The sequence below is a fragment of the Cyanistes caeruleus genome, chromosome 4 (assembly GCF_971803275.1).
Source record: "Cyanistes caeruleus chromosome 4, bCyaCae1.hap1.1, whole genome shotgun sequence".
In the NCBI taxonomy this organism is placed as follows: domain Eukaryota; kingdom Metazoa; phylum Chordata; class Aves; order Passeriformes; family Paridae; genus Cyanistes; species Cyanistes caeruleus.
Genome location: NC_141704.1, coordinates 6,733,769 through 6,753,479, shown reverse-complemented (window position 1 = coordinate 6,753,479; position 19,711 = coordinate 6,733,769). Strand labels below are relative to the sequence as shown.

General features: G+C 44.8%; 1 protein-coding gene across 2 annotated transcripts in view; it reads right to left on the bottom strand.

Annotated features, from left to right (window-relative positions):
* Nucleotides 1-5,349: 5,349 nt before the first annotated feature.
* The window catches only part of CAMK1D (calcium/calmodulin dependent protein kinase ID), a 209,318-nt gene continuing 194,956 nt past the window's right edge, over nt 5,350-19,711 (bottom strand). The window contains exons 9-11 of one of the 2 annotated variants that reach the window (XM_086886523.1): nt 16,969-17,056; nt 16,330-16,468; nt 5,350-9,254 (exon numbers count right to left, since the gene is read on the bottom strand). In XM_086886523.1, coding sequence (XP_086742649.1) covers nt 9,208-9,254; nt 16,330-16,468; nt 16,969-17,056 — 274 coding nt within the window. In that variant the 3' untranslated portion in view covers nt 5,350-9,207. Of the gene's footprint in view, nt 9,255-12,456; nt 12,961-16,329; nt 16,469-16,968; nt 17,057-19,711 lie in introns of those variants that run through there. The other variant, XM_086886521.1, reaches the window with a different exon arrangement.

The following is a 19,711-nucleotide window of genomic DNA, read 5'->3' as shown; positions in this document are numbered from 1 at the left end:
AGAGCAGGGGAACTGGAAGTGCAGTCCAAGCTGTGGGCAGCCGGGGGACAGGTATTGGGATTCCAGATCCAGCCCTGATCAATGGAGAGTGGTTAGTGCTGCACTCGGAGTGCCCGTGACATGTACTTCATTCTGTGCACTCACTCGGGGGCTAAACAGGCTGGAGAAAGCAAAATGTAATCACAGTGTTTAATTAAAAGATAATGGAAGCTTTCCAGCCACATCATTACAGCCCATGCAGAGACAAAAATCCCTGTTCTCCTAGAGGGATAAAGTAAAATGCATTGTCACGCTGGGGATCAAGCTGATCTGAACTTCATATTCCTCATCTGCTGTATTCTTAATTCTCATTGCTTTTAATTGACTGCAGATTTTCTTTGGATTTGCAAATTCAGTTTTGAAACAGATTCTTTGTATTTATGGAACAGGCTTCAGGGTATATGAGCAGGGCTGGTGGGGGGCTTTGCACTGCTGGTAAGTAATGATATTTTCTCTGCAGCAGGAGCCAGGGTCAAGTGAGATGCAAAGTAGAGTGTTCACTGATGAGCAAGGAGCGGGAGGAAGCAGCATATTTCCATTCATAAACCAGGGGGAAATTAAGAAGTTCCAGGCAGCTTTGGCAACACAGAGCTCGTTAGCCCAGTGGGTAGAAAATGCATTGCAGATGCAGAAGCCTTGCTGGAAAATGAGAGGGGAAGAGGTGGAAAGGAACAGTGCGGGCAACAGACAGCTGCCAATGGTGATGGAGGGCAGCCACGCCCATGCTTCTCATAAATGTCACAGCACAAAATAGTGAGAAAATCTTCCTTCTCACAGGTAGTGCTGAGTCCTCTGCCTAAAATGTTCATCTGGGCACCAAACTGATAGCAAAGAGAATGGGGCATGAGTCAAACTTTTGTGGACATGAGGAAAGACCTCAAATTCCAGAGAAATTTGGTCTCTGAGAGTGGGAGAGATCCCAGCATGTACTCTAGCCACTGGGCTGAAGTTTAGTTTTGGGATATAAGCAGGTCTCTAGATCTTCTCCTAAATGACTTGCTGGCAAAGTTAGAGGAAATCTGAGAAATGGGAACTGGAACCAGATTTTAGCTGCACATTTGTCCGTTTTCTTCCGCTTGTTCTTCCGTGGGGATGTTTGCTGAGGTGCTAAGTTTTCTCCTTCTGAAAACATATATTTGGTGGAAGAGCCAAGGACACTGCAGATTGATTTTCTGAGTTTTGCTCAGACTCCATAATACAAGTGGCAGTTTAGTAGGGTAAGCTCATTCGTTTTTTCACTTTTATGGATTTCATTAAGAAGCATGAACAGGCAAGAATTCCTCTAAGCAATCATATTACCAGCCTAATTTGCTAGACTTTAATTAAAGCAATTAAAGATAGAATGATGCAATGACCCAGCTCAGGACCCAATTAAGACTGAATCAATAAATCAGTAGGTTTAAATCACCACCATAAGGCCACAGATAATCAAAACAAGTTATGAGGCTGAAGCTGAACAGAATTACTGTATTACATCGCCATGGGAGAATTTAAGGAATTAAATACTTTGTAGTTGAGGTGCTCAGCTCATCTTACTACAACCAACTTAGTGGCAACGGGCACAACCTGGTACAGGTCCATCAGCTGCTGGGGACCATGGCCTGGGTGCACAGCACAACAGTCCTGCCAGGCCATCCATAGCTGTAGGCATCCTTGGACTTGGTGACTTCCAGGAGCAGGTGTCAGGACCCTGTCCATCTGTTCAGCCACATTTGGTGCTAGATCACCTCATCAGTCTGTCACCACCTTCTCTTCACAGATAAGTGAAACCTCCCAAGGTGTCCTGGTAACAAACCCAGCTCCTTCCTGAAAGTCTCTGACTTTATTCCAGGGGAATTATTGGACTGTCAGTTCTTTCCATACATTTAATGGGAACCATCAGTAAATTCAAGCACACGGTGCCCTCTGCATGCTGCAAATACTTAGAGAGGGAAGAAGTTCCTCAATTCAAGCCTCCAAGGTAATTGTCAGTGGACTCATAAGTGAACTTGATGTTTGGTGGCAGCAAAGATGCACATTGTCTTCAGAATTCAGCCCTAGTCTGATCACAGATGAATTTCCTCTTTAGATATTGTGACCAAAAGGTAATTGAAATACATGGTAAAATCCTGTAACTTTAGTGGTGACAAGGCACAGCAGAATAGTACCAAACCTCCCATTAATGCCATGTTTTCCTCTGCTATGGTCTGATAGAGACACTGTAATAATATAATACTGTATAATATAATACAGATAATATAATATTGCGTTCTATTGCATTGTATTACCATATAATATAACTCCAAGTGTATGTCCATCACGTGCCTGTGTTCAATTTGTTGAGAACAGGAGTTCATCTGTCAGCTCCCACTGAAGGTCAGTATGGGCTCACCATGACTATAATTTTGTTTTTTCTTTGTAGTGGAACAGGGATCTGATCTAATTAAGTGCTACACAGAGCTGCATTGGGTCAAAGACTGGGAGGGAAGGTTACATTTCAGATGCTACTTTGAACAAAATGCAAACTTGAAGACGTGATATGTGATTCTTAATATGGCTGGTACCTGCCCAGCTGGCCTGCAACAAAAAGAAGCTTTAGTTTGAGATTTATTATGCATTTCTGGTCACTGTTGGACTGCAAGCTGAGGCACAGATGTGAACACAGCTCTTGCTTCTGCCCTAAAGAAAGAAAATGAAAAACATACAAGAGTCTATACGGCGCCAAGGAAAGCACAAAGTTCATGAGTTTGATGGGAACAACAAATTGCCTCTCAGCTCTATTATTATTAATTTCCCTAAACAAAACACTTTCATGAATAAGGTAAATGAATCATTAATTGACCGTAACTTTATCAGCATATTGAAATTATAAAAAGAAAAATCCTAAAGATTAAAAAAGAAAAGAAACTCTTGAATTCAGGATAAGCAAACAAAGTTTGGAAGTCAGGAATTTATCCCAATATAATCCAGAAAGCCCAAACGCTGAACAATCTGGAAATACTCAATTGAATACTTGTAGTGATAATCCAGATGGTCCCTCTTCCCCATCCCCACAGATATAAAAAATGTTTATCACCACAGTAATTCAGCATGGCTGAGAAGGCCCACCAAACAGAGACTCAGATGTGCTAGGCAGGGCACACACCAACAGTGATATAGGTGGATTTTCTCCCTGAGGGATGTCCAGAGCTGGAAGGAAGCATAACATGGTGGGAAGAGCATGTGTTCTTATCCATATCACAGCTTAGAGTGTCCTGGGATTGCTTCTGGGCAAGACAGGCCCATGTTGTCTCCCCATGGAAAGCTGCCCAAAGGGATCCTCACAAGACCAATATGATTTTGTGGATTCACAGAACTGGGAATGTTTGGCCTGAAGGAAGAGATTCCATGTGGGCATGATCAAAGAAGGTAGGACTGTTTACACTGCACAAGCACTGATTTTAAAGCTTTGTGCAGAACGTATCCTTCTAAGCATCACCTGCTCCTGAACCACAGGGGTCTATCCCTACTCAGGTTGGATGGTCCTCAAAGTTGTGCACCTGCACTTTCTCTGCTTCAACAGGCGTCACTCATTCAAAACTCCTCTTGGGTGCAAAAGAAGAGCTGTCACAGCCCACTGGAGCCTTGGTTCTGAGAAGGGGTCATTCTAGAGAGCATGAAATGGTGTTGGTCTAGCAAAAAGAAAGGCTGATGTATGGCATAAGCCAGACCTCAGTGCATACCAACACTCTGAAAGCCTTCAAAGGACAATCCCCTTCTCTCCAGTGCAAACATAGTTGTGGATTTTGGCAAGGTTGCAAATAAAATATTTTCTACAGATGCATCTTGGTCTTGTCCCTCTGGCTTCTCTGTACTGATGTTTTATGTCCCTTGTTGCAAACAGCCAAGAATATGTGGCTGAGCACATAGCAGCAAAGAAAATGTACAAAGATTAAGTGAATATTGACGTGACATCATCAGGATGACATGCATGAGGATTTCAGTGGTCCTGGGGTGATCTTCTGCCCAGTCTCACTGGGAACTTGGAAGAGCCTGGTGCACTCTGAGTGACCACTGAACCTACACAGGAACCCATGACTTTAAAATCAAAACATGAGAAAATTTTCCTGGCTGAGATTTTAATTCCATAGTAAAATATGGGATAGACCTTAATCTACTGTAGGTGCCAAATTTGAGCTAAATCCAGATAACTTACACACAGGTGGGAGTGAGGTCCTTAGTATGCAAAGAACATCAGAGTTCAGGCTTATGTCACCTGGGAAGACTGAACAGTCTTTTTACAGGATGTGCTGCTCCTCCTCACGTTGCAAATCATGTGTTTGTGCCTCAGTGTCACACACCACCTCCAAAAAACTTCCAGACAGCATTTTTGTACATGGATGTACCTTTCCAAAGATGTATCTTGCCACGGATGTCCTTTTTCCAGTGCACAAATCAGAGGTTATCTCACCTGTCCTGGTACAACCCACCATCAGAACCTAATTCTGAGAACACAGTTGCTCACCACAGCTTTCAAATACTTACCATGTTGGCTCTGGGGGTTGTTTCTTCATTCACAAAATAAAAGCTTTATAAGTAATTTGCCTTTCTCTTTATATTGCTGTGAGTTGGCCATCATCACTGCTGTTTGTTTCAGCTCTGTTACTGAACCAGGTGTCCAAAACCACCTAGCTTTGGCCTCAAGCACAGGCCCACCTCCCTGCTGAGCATGTTGGTTTTGCCACCTATTTTAATGGGGGAGTATTTCTTGGGTGCCAGTGAGTGAAAACCAGAAAATAAGAAACAACAGTGGAGAAAAATAGGGGGAAAAATTTAAAAGCAAGTCATAACACACACCAGGAACATCATCTGGAAGAAAATGAAGCCAATGATGGAGCACACTCAACAGCCTTTGGAGAGCATAGCTGACTGCAAAGAGACTCAGAAATTCTCACTGATAAAAATCCTCTCTCTGCTGATGATTCCCACCACAGAGTGTGTAAGTCACCAGGACCAAAGGTAAGCAGTCTCCAACAAGTACATGTCCTTTCCTGAGCCCTACACAGATATTCTCAGTGCCAGGAGACAGTCATGTCTCCATATGTTGACATTCAACATCATTCACATTGACAGCTTTGGGAAAAATCTGAAGGACAAATCATCCTTTTTATTAATTTCCCTATGGAATAAACTGGGGGAAAAGAAAATATTATTATTCTCCTTTGAGACATAAAGGAACATCATTGCATAAACCACAACAGGGCAGTGGAACAGCCGCAGAAATTATTCACTCCGTCTCTTGCATGTGGGTGGAGACTCATGCACTCAAAATCACCAGACTTCACATCAGGCTGATTTAATTGGATTTATTGGAGGAAAACAATTAGTCATCCCTTTAAATTGTCAATATGATAGAAATCTCGATATGTATACATGATTGTCAAGGCAAAGAACCACTTGCGATGTAGCCCCATTAACAATTTGCAGAACTGCAAACTCATTACGCAGATAAAACTTTTGCGATGCCTTAATACATGCATGGAGTAAATACACATTCTTCCTTCTTTTTGGACATGGATGCTGTTATGAACTTGTTATCACTCACAAGACCTGCAATATTAGGCACACTGACATTCCTTGATTAAGATTTAAGCCTTTGTAGAAAACATGCTTGCATTTTCATTAGAAGTCAACTGAGGGATGTTTTACAGTTGGGGATATTTGGGGAGTCACTGCTCTGGGCAGACTAGCATTTTGGGGTTTTTTTCCCCACTGTTTTCTGACTCAAATAAAATATCTATCTAAAAAAAGGCCCAAATGGACCAAAGTATTGTTTCTCAGCTAGAGGTCAATGTACAGCAGGTCACTGATGTTGTGTTGACCAAAACATGAGTCACACCAACTGAGCTGCAACCTTCCACACTCTTCACTTTGGGGGTCATGCTTGATCTAGTAAGACTCAGCATTTGTGATGCCATGCTGGGCTCAGGGGATGCAAGATGAGAGATGGGAAAGCTCAGAGCTGCTCTGAGAAACCCCCTAGGATCTCCCACCCACCAGGAACCACAGCACACACCCAGCTCCTCGTGGAGCCTTGCACCGTGTGCTGCCTCAGCAATCTGAACTCAGGCTGGTTTACATCTGTAACTGATGATTTGTTGTGCTGCCATACAGTGATTCACCAATGGCACAGCCCTGGCTGAGCACCAGCCTTAAAGGGAGGCTCATGACTTCATGGCGTTTTTGGCCACCATGGAGAATAATTTCCAAGGACTATGCCACCAGGATGGTGCTTGCACCCCAGGCCTGGCCTTGCCAGGAGCACAGAGCAATTTCCCAGTCCTTTCACACGACTCTGCTTTGAGTGTTGTGAACTCGAGCATCTTCCACACAGCAGCCACTCAGGAGCTGGGACCAAAGCCTTGCTGATACCCACAAGAGGTTTGGGCTGGAGCTAATACAAGTACCATGGAGCCATCCTGTACCCTGCCTTGGAAAGACCAGCACAGATGAAAATGGGTCAATGACTAAGGGAAGAGAAGGCAAGGGCATGATTTCCATGTGGAAGATGGAGAAGTACCACACCAAACTCTTCTGTGGATAAATGCTATTACTTGGAGGTTCAGGGATTAAATGGTAGTAGTTAGCTGGTGATGCTTTGGAAAGGATGGGAAAGATTAGCTCAGCCCTCTGCCCTATTTTGTGCAGGCAAAGAATCACAGCATCTTGGTCCCCAAAATGCAGTTCATTCTGCAACAGGTGAGAAAGAATTATCTTGTAGGAAGAGAAAAATACTAAGATTTTGAGTCAACCAATCTGATTTTTCACTAGGAAAAACAAACCAAAAGGAAAAAAGAAGAAAACAGACACAATTTGGACAACAAAACCAATGTGTTTCTTGGTAGCTCTGTGCATTAGTGACCCAGGGAAGGAAGTTTTGATGCAGATCAGATTTGTAAGCATTGTATTAAAAAGGGGATTCTCACCTCCCCAGCTCCCTGCTTCTACACCTGTGCGACTGCTGCCTAATTTTTAGCTGCTCTGGATGGTGGCTCTTCCTATACATGCTGCAGGGCACTCAACAGAAGGACAAAATACATTACCAGGCTTTGCAGTATCTTGTTTACAAAACATCAGCTTTTGCATTTACTTAAACTTAACAATGGATTTCGAGTTACAGATACATTGAGTCATTTAAAAGCAATACATAGAAGTAATTCCCTCAGAGAGAAGGTTGGGTTGAATGTGCATAAAGAAATGCTTGGGAAATACAGAAACAGTGAACAGCAGTTTAATACATGCAATGCAGTATCATGCATTTATTGGACAGTTGATGCCATCATTAGCTCAGCAGTGTTTTTTCACAACAATTGTGAGCGCACATGCCCTGATTCCACTCTGGAGCATGGAAAGACTGTAAGAGCCATTTGACTGACCTTAGCATTTATGAAGAGGAAGGGAAAAAAAAAGCTACCTGGACAGATAAGTGGCACTATTTGTGGTGGGGAAGGGGATCTTGAAAACCAGAGTCCAGGCTAAAGAGCCTCCTGCACTACAAACACTATTTACATAGCTTTGACCCAACTGTGCAAAGTTACACCAAAAATCCAGGACCAACTCCTGATCACCCACCAGAGGGATCTGTGATCCCTGGGACCACAACACCCACGTGCACACACAAACACACACGTGTGTCACAGAGACCAGAGCACCTCGCAGACAGGGTGGGAAGGCAGGACCTGGCTTCAGGGATGTGAGGGAAAACAAAGGGGATTGAGTGAAACTTGCTGCTGGGCATGAAATATGGGATGACTGGTTAACCAGGGGAAACAAGAGTTCATGCAGTGTTTGTGAGTGGGTTGCTGTTCCCTCACCCAGCCGTTGCTGACTGTGATTTGCCAACTAATCCTCCCCTCTTGGTCTTGATGCTGTTTTCCTTGGATACTGTAGTCTCCGTGTGTGTTTCTGCTTTTTGCTTGAATGAGTGTTCAAGTTTCTGGTGCAAATAAGCACAATATGGAAGGCAAAACTCCCTTCCATTAATAATTTCTGGGATGCATTCAGGCCCAAATTCAGAGAGGTAAATATGCACGGAAGCTAGAACAGGAATAACTGCATCAAATGAGAATTTCCATATGCCGAATAGAAGCTACTTCTGTACCTTGGGGCTCAGCCTAGAAACTTATTTTACCAGTAGATTAATCCCTTGATTCTTTGGAAAGAGCAAAAGGAACAGGCTACAGCCTGCACGACCTTACTGGCAAAGTCAATCTGGTGTTTTTATCTGGTGCTCATTCAGTGCTGCTCAGGACTGGAGCTGTTATCACAGGAGGAAGTAATAGTGCAGGTTTCCCTAGAGCTGATCTTGTTAATGCCAAGTTCACATCAAAGGGCAATATCCTCTCTGCTTGCCAATGGCTGGAAGCTATCTGGCTTTCTCTGGTGGATTGCTTCCCTAAAAATAGGAAGGGGACAACCTTGGGGCCAGCTGCAACTGCATTTCATGGCACCCTGGAGGCCCATGTTCTGGTATGCAGAGAGTTTGGGAAGCAAAGCCTGAGATCAGGGGTTATGCTGGCCCTGGGACAGAAAAAACCTTAGGATAAGACCTGAATTTCATCAGAACCAGGCAGGGACCAAAAATAATTGGTAATAAATAAAAATACCGTCAATGGTCATGGAGGTATGCAGGACACACTCACAGCAGAAACCCATATCCAGTGCCTACTGTAGAACTATGAACCAAATTTCTTGGTTTTATTTCAGCACCACAACCATAACAGACACACAAAGCATAGGTAAAATCTTCTTTTTTTTTTTCTTTTTTTTTTTTGTACCCACTACTCTAATGGCACCAGCAGCAACCAGGACAGAAGAGACAGCAGCAGCAGAGTGACACAGTCTCAGGAAAGCAACACTGCCAGGTTTTCCCCACACTCCTACTTCCCCACTAGCCATGTTGCAGGGCCAATATCCATTTCATGCTGCAGAAGGGGTGATCCAGCAGAAAGTTAGGATGCACTGAGAATGAAGTCACATGCAAAATCATCAGCAGAAGCCCTTGCCACTGCAATACTGACTTTCAGCTTGCAGAGTTCATGGGCAGCCTGTCCTCACAACTTCTTCTGCAGGCTAAGGGGCCAGCTGGAGCTTTTCTGGATTTTTGTTTTGTTTTGTTTTGTTTTCCCAGCAAGAGCACTGCTGTTGGCATCAGAGATGGCCTCTGTGACTCTGGAGGTAAAAATCAACAATCAAAGCTGCAAGCAAAGAAAAAGAAGGGGAAGGAGCTGAGGAAAACAATTTACAAAGGAAAAACACATCGGTACCAGTAAGGTAAAGCAGGAAAGGGTAACAAACAGAGTCCAGGCTGAAGTCCTCATGCAAGCAGCAAATCACAGATTGTTTAGTGGGACAGTTCATTGGAAAAGAGCCCAGAGTGATTTTTCTACCTAGTCCTTCATGGCAAGGCCAGCTGGGGATTTGTTTTGAAGCTTCTACTGTGGGGCTATGAGGCCATTCCCCTCATGTCCACATTATTTACCGTTCTCCTGTGATAGTGGCTGAGCAGAAGCAGGCTGGGGCAGAGGAAGGACATGCAAAAGCACTGGAGCATCCCTGGCCAGAAGGCCGGAGTGTTTGCCCTAACAGGCTGTGCTGCCAAGGGGCAAATGTCTCCAGCCCCCTCCCACAGATCTGGCCTGGCTGCTGCCAGGTAACCCCTGTTAACAGATTTACCCAGATTTAAACTGGGACGTTTTAACCAAGTGATGCTTCAGGAGAGATCTTTAAGCATTTGGTGAACCTAGGTCAGGTCTCCAGCTGTGTTTCACTGATACCAAAGAAGAGCTCCCCACCACCAAAACTGCAGCAGAAAGAAACAATTTTGCTCTTAAGTGCTTCTGTTTCTTATCTTACGATCCCAGCAGTTGATAGCAAGCCAAAGAGAATGACAAATTACACAACCAAGGCAGAATGTTACTTGCAGAAACAAAACCAAATCACACTAATTCCAAAAATGGAAGGAAAAATACCCTCCCAACAAAAAACCACAGAAAGCACCCAGCAAGGAGGGGCAGCCAGCGCATGGGAACCCCCCCCATCTGCAGGACAGCACGTCTGCCTTTGCTCCTGTCACTGCTCTTTGTTTTGGAGATGGAAATCCATTTTCTTTTCTTTTTTCTACAAGATTCATTTGGATGTTGTATTTTGATCAGTGGCCACAGCAACTGCTGAGGTCACGTTCAAACCAGACCTCAGGTTTCAGAAGAGGAGGCACAGAGGGAACACTTGAGCCCTAAACTTTAAAATTGCTCTACAGAGACGAAATTATTCCCTATTTTATTTTTTTTCCCCTAAATTATTCCAGAGACAATTATTCCCTAACTAAATCCTGCTTTTGGTTGCATGTGTGTAAATATGGGGAACTCCACTGATGCCAGACTGGGAGACTGTCTATTTACAACCTGCAGCTGCAGCAGAATAGAGCCAACTGTGCTTATGAAATCACAGGGGTTCGAAATACCTTGAATTTCTTTGGGGTTTGAGTCTCTCAAAACTAAAACCTCCTTACTCAGGCTGGTCAAATAAAGTGGCCTTAGACTGAGTTTAAAATGCATTCTATTCATGTTTTAATGTTTTTGCAGCAAGACATAAAAAGCTCAGATGCAAATGCTGATAAAAAGTGTATGATGGCAATGGCCGGGCTACAGGGACAGGAGTGTGATTTGCAGCAAGGAGATCCCCTGCCCTTCAGTCTGCCCAAATCTTGGTCAGAAGTCTTCACTGTGGAAATTATATGGAGTTTTGATATAAGCCCCCAACAGTTCAGTATCTGCTATCTTTCCTAAAACGAGAAGTTGATGTCTTTTCTGTGTGAGCATCCATGGCAGCTGCAGCACCCGGGGCTCCCTCAGACGTGCCACAGCCCTCTGAAAACAGGGAGCAACTTAGCACAGAGGAAACTAGAGATCTGGTGCAACAGCTCTAAGTGCCACTGGAGTGGCTATTTCAAACAGAGGCAGGGCTCACTGCCACCTGCTTTTCCAGGTTTCTTTTTTCCTTTTTTTTTAGAAAGATGGATGAAATCCCGGCTCTGCTGTGTGAAGCCAACCAGCTAAAGCTGGAGCAGGATATAGAAACCTCGATGAAAAATACCTATCTTATGGCTTTTCCCAGCACAGGCACTATTGCCTGATACATTCAGCTCTGTCTGTGACTGGATTTCACAATTTCTTGTGCAGGACAAGTGAGGCAAGTGTGGCAACAGAGCACCCTGCAGGGAATTGTGCCTCTGGCAGGGATGGACCTGTCTGGGTTGGGAGGGGCTCAGAGTGCCCAGTGAAGGGCACCTTCCTCTGCCACCTGCCTCCCTCGAAGCAAAATCAGATGGGAATTTCATTGAGGTAACCTGGAGGGAGCCTTTTAGCAAATTAGGAAAATTTGCTCTCTTCTTTGTTTCAAGCTGCTTTAATGCACAGCAGCACAACAGTTGTGGTGGCTATTCCTGAACGATGCACCAGCACAAAGAGCCTGGAAAGTGCATGCATTCAGTAATTAAAAAATGGGTAAAAATTTGGCTTCCTTTGGTATATGAGTCTCTGGGGAGGAAGGAGAGCCGGAGCCACCCCTGCCACCAGCTGTGCCTGTGCCTTCCAGCAGGGTCCTGCTTTCCCAGTTCAGTTTCCTTGTCAGCCCTCAGCCTGATCATGATGGAGCTACACTACACCAGATCCTGCAATTTGCACCCAAGAACCTGCCAGTGCTTTACAGAGAGCTTCAAGCACCACTCCTCTCCCCACTTCTGGCTACTCTGGGAGGTGCTGAGCATCAGCAATGCCAGGCAAAGCCCGAAGGAGCTGTGGGTGCTCAGAATCTCATGGAGCCCTTGGGCTGGATGCACTCCATGCCAGAGGCCACACTACAGGGAGGCTGGTGAATTAAATGTCTTGCTTGAGGGCAGCACAGCAAATCAGTGGCAGAAGATGATGATTCCCACCCCCATATCTTCCTTTTCTTTCCCTCTGCTCACAACACACAGCAAGTCAAAGGAGATGGGAGCTGCAGGATGAGACTGTGTTATCATTTCCCTTGCACAGCTCTGGTCAGCTCCTGCCTGACTCCATGTCCCTGCCTCTCCTCTGAAACAAGGGTGCTGATCCCCAGCACATCAGGAATGAGGCCAAGGATGAACTAACTCCCAGCTGGTGGCAATTTAATTCTCCCCATGGCTTTCAAGGAGGAGGATGGAGGGGAAAGCAGCAGTTTCTTAATCTGAGCAGTTACAGCTCTGCTAAAGCCAGACAGACTTGCAGTCCAATTTGAGGAGCAAGAAACGGCATGCCATTGAAATCCTCCCATGTTGCAAAGTTAATGCCAATTCCTACCTACAGAAATAGCCTATCCCCCAGCAAACTGGAAGAGGGACATTACTTGAAGTAATTTTTAAAAGAAAAAAAAAAATGCTCAGAAAAGTATTTCTATTTAAATAATCCAGTTGAGATGTTTGTAGTTAATGGAAAAAAATACAACATATACTGTTACCTACACTGAGAAGAGAGTAAATCACTGGGGGAAAGAATGAGTGTTCATTAGTTAGAACATTGCTAGACTCACATACATATATATATTTATATATATAGATATATATATATGTATATATATGTACAGCACCAGAGACTGTTAGATTCCGTTCCTCCTGGAGTCATTGCAGTTTGTGATAAATGAAACATTTCAGAATTGCAGTATAAAATATGGCCATAAAAAAATCTTCTTTCTTCTAGTCCTTGGCCGAGCAGGGTGGGACGGCTCGAGGCCGCCTGCCCGCTCCTCGCCGCCCCGGCGCTCACTTGCTCCCTGTGTGCACTGTGGTCACTGTGGTGGGTCTGGGTCTCCGGTCCCCTCCTACCGCAGAAACGCCTGAAGAAGCAGATGAAACAAAACTACAGAGAGTGGATGGAGACATACCTAAAAGGAAAGCCAGAAACACAGTTAGAAATGTTATTTTTGGAGGCGGGAACTTGGGCAAAGCTGAGTTTGTTTCGTAGCACGCTACGGAGCGGAGAGGATTGCAGCTGGAGAAGGGGCTGCTGCTCTTCCTGTAGTGGTGGGTTGGCTGGGTACCTCCACAGGGCATCTTCTGCCCATGGTCATTCACCTACTGCCACCAGCAGCAGTGCACACACATCTCACAGGGACTCAAGGCCCAGTTTCAGGATGGGTTCGGCCACACCAATGCCACAGTTCCAGGGCTGAAGACAAAGAGTTGTAAGATTCAAAAATCCCTCCAGCATTGTACTTGCTCAGAATACTTTCCTCTTGGGCATGTTAAAGATGATTAAATGTCTCACCATGGCCATCTAGCTAAACCACCAGACTGCACCTGGGCTAAACACAGTTCCTCAGGCATCTTGGGAAGCTGCTGATAAAGAGGTACAGTGGCCCAAATTCATTGCTGATTTCCAGTAAATCTGGAGGGAATGTAAATTTGTGTGACTTGGACATCACTCTAGTGACAGCTCACATTGCTGCAGGCTCTGCTGGGATGTCTCCAGGACTTCCAGTGAGGAGGTTGATGTGAGGTTGAGTATCTCTTGAGTACCAGTATTCTGGTGCATCAGAAGCTGTTAGGTGGGGACCCAGCATGGTCACCTTGCTCTGATAAGATGCAGGCTCAGAGTGATTAGCAATACTGTTCATTTTTCCAGGCTGGTGAATAAAGGATGGATGAAGCCTATATTAATATATTCTCAAACTGAAGTTTGACATGGCCTTTTGTCTCTCCAGAATCTTTTTGATACTTGTTAAGACTTTTGACTACTTTTCCATGTTTCAAGGAGGTATTTCAATCCCAAGGATGACTATGCTGTACGTATACTTAGCCACATTCCATTTCCCATTATTTGACAACTTGGCATCACACTGCAATTTATCTAGTATCTTGAAAATACAGAGCTCTAGGACCTAAACAATTTAGGCAGTCCAATCATGACTGAATTGAATAAACTAGCCATGGACTGAGAATCAGGCCAATACACTTGAGAAATCCTGACTGATTCCCTTAGGAATCCCTTCCTGTTTCCTGACAGGTAGCATAACCCAGGCTAATGCCTGATCTCTGTTCTGCCCTGCTACAGAGGTTTCAGATGCAGCCTGACATAACCTACTCTCAGGCCGTACTTAATTGTCTTCAGTGGTGTGAAATTGCTGCATTTGAAACAATTTGGAGAGTTCATAAAGTGACTATTAATAGCATCAGGCAGCATTCTGTTGTGTAATGGTGGCACAGCTGGATCATGTAACTTGCTGCATTGGATCTTCCTCATGCAAGGAATCTGTTCCCAGAGAAAACTGCTGAGAAATAAAGAGGTAGGACAGAGATCTCAGAGATTTCCTTTTTCCTATCTGGAGATATTGGGTGAAATGGATATGATATGTCAGCTCCCTCTTAACTCCTTGTATTTGCTGCTGGCTCTCCTCATTGGTTTTCTGGGGCTCCAGCATCTCCTAACTCTTTAAATTATTTCTTTGAGGAAGGAAAGCTCTTCTGCATTGTCTGCCAAGCTAGACTTAACCTGGGACACTTGGAAACCTTCCAGTATTTTTCTGCCTCATATTTCTGGCATGTAAAAACTCATCCTATTTTAACACATCTAGTTTAATCCTTCATATCCTGGTTGACTGCACCACAGTAAAATATGGTTGGATTCTGCACAGGAACCTGCTGGTTCTGTAGTGGTTGAACAGATTTCTTTCTCTTCTCACCCTTCCTGTTCACACATGTCTTAACACTTTTCAGACTACTAATTGCCTTTAATTAACACCATTTGAGATTAATCAAATGGATGGATGGAGATTAATCACCCACCAGTTTAACTGCATGAATCACCACTAGTTTAGCAGCATTCATCAGATGCTCTAGACCTGACTGGGGTCCAGCACTGCCATAGTACAACAGGCACCAAAATCAAGAGATGTTTCTCCCATGCAAGGGGTTTTCTACATTGCTGCATGGCCAGTGCATGGTTGGAAGTGTTCTGAGGTTGGTCAGCAGCACTGCTTCGCAGGTGCCAGGTGTGTGCCAGGAGCACTGTGATGTTTTTTTGGCAGCAGCTGTAGGATTTGGCACTGGGCATCACAAACTGGACACCAGGTATGAATCCCCACCAGGCCCAGTATGCAGAGGGAAGGGGCTCTCCCCTGGCTCAGCCACAGCACAGGCTGAAAAAATATCTCACAGTGTACCCAGAAGGCAGAACCCACCCCACAGTTTGTGGGGGAAACCGTGCCCATGGCAGCAAGAGGAAACAGCTTCCACACAGAGCCATGGGGACTGTGGCTGGTGGCATGTCCTTGTCAAGGAGCAGGGGGAGGCAAGCAGGGGTGGCAGAAGCAGAGAGCAGCATTATCCAAAATCCATCCTAAAAGGTGCTTTCAGCTCCAGAAAAATGCGAGGTACAGTCTAGAAATCACTACTTCATGTCCACAGCAAAGCATTCCTTTATAGTGCTGCACTTTAAAAGTAACCCCTTCAACTGTAAAGTCCACATCCCTCCACTGCATGATATAAAATATCTTCAGATGGACCGGAGAGAATAAAAGAAATGCTCAGAAGCCAGAGCATAAATAGGCTTCATTGCAAAGGATGCATGTCTGTCTTCCAAATAATCCCTTTGCTGCCATGTTTCCTTCCCTGGCATTGAGAAAAAATATATCCCAAACATCTGAGTCCAGTGTGCAGCTTGCAAATATCAATTATAGCACAAAACAAACATGGCAGAGGGCCAAGTCCCGTGATGGTGTAGAGACTCTGAATCCTGCTCAGAGAAATCAACCTCTTTGTGCAGGAGCTTAACTTGGTCCAGGAAGGGAGAAGCTGGGTCTGACTGGCAGGATCAGTCTTCTCCATGGAAATGGAAAGGCAATTTTTACAAAAAAATTCCCTATCATAATACTGTAAACTCAAACATAAATAGTTTGAGTGAACTTTTCCAAATTTCAACCAAATGCAACACTTTGTTACTGTGGAGGTCTGGGTCTTTTTCCCAAGCAAAAGCCCTTTTTCTCCACAAGAAACTGTGGTTTTCTCTCAAAAATCACCAAGCTAAAACATCTCTTTTTTTTTTTTTTTAGCACATAGGCTTTTCCAATGGAAACACTATTTTCCCTGCCAGCCAAAAATGACTTCCAGTTTCAAATCCTAATCTTAAATGCCTGCTTGCACAAAGCCAAACCTATGCAGCGAGGACTGCAGCCTGGGGCCCAAGGGAAGACGGGGATCCCGTGGATTTGCTCGGCTGCCGTGGTGGGAGCTTTCCTGGGACGTTGGCTACTCACAATCTTTCCGTGTGGCTGCGTCGGGGAGTGGCGTGGCGAGGCTGAGGGTGCTGGACACGCTGGCACTGGCACTGTCCAGGCTGCTGCCGAGGTGTAGCCGCCTCATGTGCCGCACGACTGCCGTGGCGTTGAACGCTTGCTGGAGAAAAACAGGCAGAAAGAAATCGAGCATGAAAAAAAAAAAAAATTGGAGATGGAAGGGTTACTTGTGCTCCTCTCCTGGCTGCTCAGAGTGTCAGAAGGGAATAAGCCTCTTATCTTTCAAATTTTTCCCAAATTCTAAACTAGAAAGTGCATTATCAAACCTTTGCTCTCCTAATGCTCCGCTGGGATGCGGCAGCCTACAAGAAAGTCATATTTGACAAATCCATTCCTCTCCCAACATTCCTTCATGTTCCTGTGTGGTGCTGACCCCACTCCACCAAAAACCACGGGTGCTTTAGCTATGAGCAGCCCCGGCCTCGTTTCTCACACTCATTACATTTGGTACTTGGCAAACACCCTGGATAACAGGCCCTGCAAGGTCATGTAACCTAAGCCTGGACTGACCATTTTGACCACGATTTTAGGCCACAAAAGCACCACCCTGAGGCAGGGGTGGCTGTGTGTCAGTGTCACCCTTCAGGACAGGTCACTTACTCTCCATTTGCTTTTCGCAAAGTTCTTCCGGATCTGAGCGCTGACCGACTCGTGGATGTTTTTGTTGAGTGCTGTATCTCCAGCGATCCTAAAATGGACAGAGCAGGCACATTTTAAGAAATCTTTTCCCCCTCTTAAATACTCTTACTTTTTCCTCTCAGCAGAGAGGCTGCTCCCAGGTGTGACTGCACCTGCAGTGACAATGATTTCATTCACAGACGGGCTCAAACTTCCCACGGCTGTCTCTGCTGGCAGCTGTGGTGGAAAATCTGGGGCAATAAAAGCCAGTGTAGATAAGGCTTGTAGGTCTGGCAGCTACACAGAGGTATGGGCTGATCTTGTTGGTGCATGGCTGCTTTCTATCACCATTACAGCCCCAGATGAAAACATTCTACCTTTTTTTTTTCTCTATATCCAAAGACTTAACATCAACAGGCTGAGACTACTTTTAGCCTCAGCTATGCAGAAGCTTCCAGAGCCACTCCAACCTGTCTGATTTCTGGCTGCACTGGAGATTCTCCTGCTACCCTGCAATGTACATAGCCATTTATCATGATTAATGTAGATTTACAGTAAAGCAGAGACATGGACACTCATTGAAGCAGCACAGACTGCACAAAGAGCTTAAGCTGAGCAACACTTAACCTAAAATAATTGATTGATCTTGCATAGTTTCTTTAACAGATAAAGATGCATTCAAGTCTTCACTAAACTCCATTATATCAAGGGGATTTTATTGATTCATTTAACTCCTCAAGGCATGAGATCTGTTGGAAGAGCAGGCACTGCAGTGAACTGACATTGGGCCATGTGCTGGAGAAATGAGTGCTGTCTAATGTAGGTGATGTAAGGAGACAAAGATTACCTTGTATGTTGGATGTGATACTTTCAGAAATCAATTTTTTTAGCCACAGTTAAGAAAAACAGTTTGCATTAACAATAAAAAATTATAGGAAACGTAATAATCTACCAGGACCAGAGTCTCCAGTCTGGGGAGCTCCAACAGGATAATCAGAAGGTCTGGGGGACTCAGCAATCATCTAATCCTTCTGCCCACCCCAGCTCTGTCAAAACAATTTTGACAAATATTTGACAAACGAGTCCCTAAAGATCTCTGAAAGATGGAGACTCCTCAGGCAACTGATTCCAGTGCCTCACTATCTCCTAGAAGACATGGAAAATATTCCCTTTGTCTTTGAAGCATCCTTTCACATATTTGAAAACTGTTATCATGACTTCTCTCAGTCTTCTCTTCTCTAGACTAAACAAACTGATTCTTTCACTGTTTCTTCATAACTCATGTTTTCTAATCCTCTGATCTAGTGAGCTCCTCTGGATTTTCTCCAGCTAGTTCACATCTTCCTTCAAGGGCAGCACCCAAACTTTCTCTGTTTTCCAACTAAGGCAGCAGAATGGCAGCATTGCTTTGTGCTTTTAAAAGACAAAACTCTGCTTACATACCCCAGCCTGCTGCTTCCATTTATGTGTCCCATGCATTGGAGACAGCCCTTTCACTTTGCCCAGATCATTCCAGACTGTAACCCTGTTCTTCTAAGGACATGCTGCTTTTTCTGCCTTCATGTCCTTGGCACATGTAAGAAGTGCTGAGACCAGCCTTCTCCAAATTGCTGCCTGCCTTCCAGCTGACAATAATCTCCCAGGATCTTCATCAGAGGGATGAGAGGAATGACTTACCCTTGGGAGGAAGGACTAAACCCTCATGTCCCAAGAGTGGAGACCCATCAATCTCATCCTGTTGCAACTGAGCTCATCTCTGTTGGGTTATTCAAGAGTGCTGGAGCCAGTAGGATCGTGGCCAGGAAGGAGCAGGGTTCTGCTCAGGGTAACTCTCACCCAGCTGGGAAGGGCCCTGTCTCACTGCCATGTAGCCTCTGCCTCAGGCAGACAGAACTGGGCAAAGCTCAGCTCCCAGATGGCACCTGACTCCCTCTCCTGGGTCCCTGTGTATCTGACAGAGAAGGGGAGGTGTTTGGCTGAGAACTGGATGAACTTCAGATATTTCTTTGATGATTGCTTCTAATCACCTTTCCCACTGACAGTAAGGCATGTTGGATTTCCTGGATTTCCCACTGGGACCAGGTGAACAAAATCTTTGTGAGGCACTAACTGGGTTAAGCATCACGTTCACTGTTCCAGCCCCTGTCCTGCACAGTGAATTTTGCCAGGCTCAGCACAGGCCCTGATGGACCCCAAGCATTCCACACTCCTGGACAAGCCCTAGCAGAGTTTCCTGGTGGGAAAGCAAACTGCTTGTCAGAGTCACTCCAAAATGTCACGAGCACCCTGCTCTGTCCAAGAACACCTCCTTGGTGAAGGCAGGTGCCCTCAACACACACCAGCTGGGAGCACTGGCTGTCACACTGCAGATCTCAGAAGAAATTACAAGCCAAACCATCCCTTCAGTAACTGATCAAAGAGACAAAGACAGAAAATTCACTTACACTTGCATAGGACATTTTTCCACCAAAGCTAATGACGCATTTTGCTTTATAAACAAGTTGGTTAACAAACTCTGTAAGAAGAGATCCTGCTCCCCACCTGTCAAATCTTATTTGGGAACATAGATAGAAAAAGTTCTTGGGGCATGATGTCCTTGCCAGCTGTTCCAGAAGATTGTTCTTGCCAGTTTCCACAAGGATTTGAAAATACATTTTTGTCATATGAAGCTTTTGATTTGGTGTGTAGCTTCAATAGAGGCTATATTTTTTAATATTATTATTTT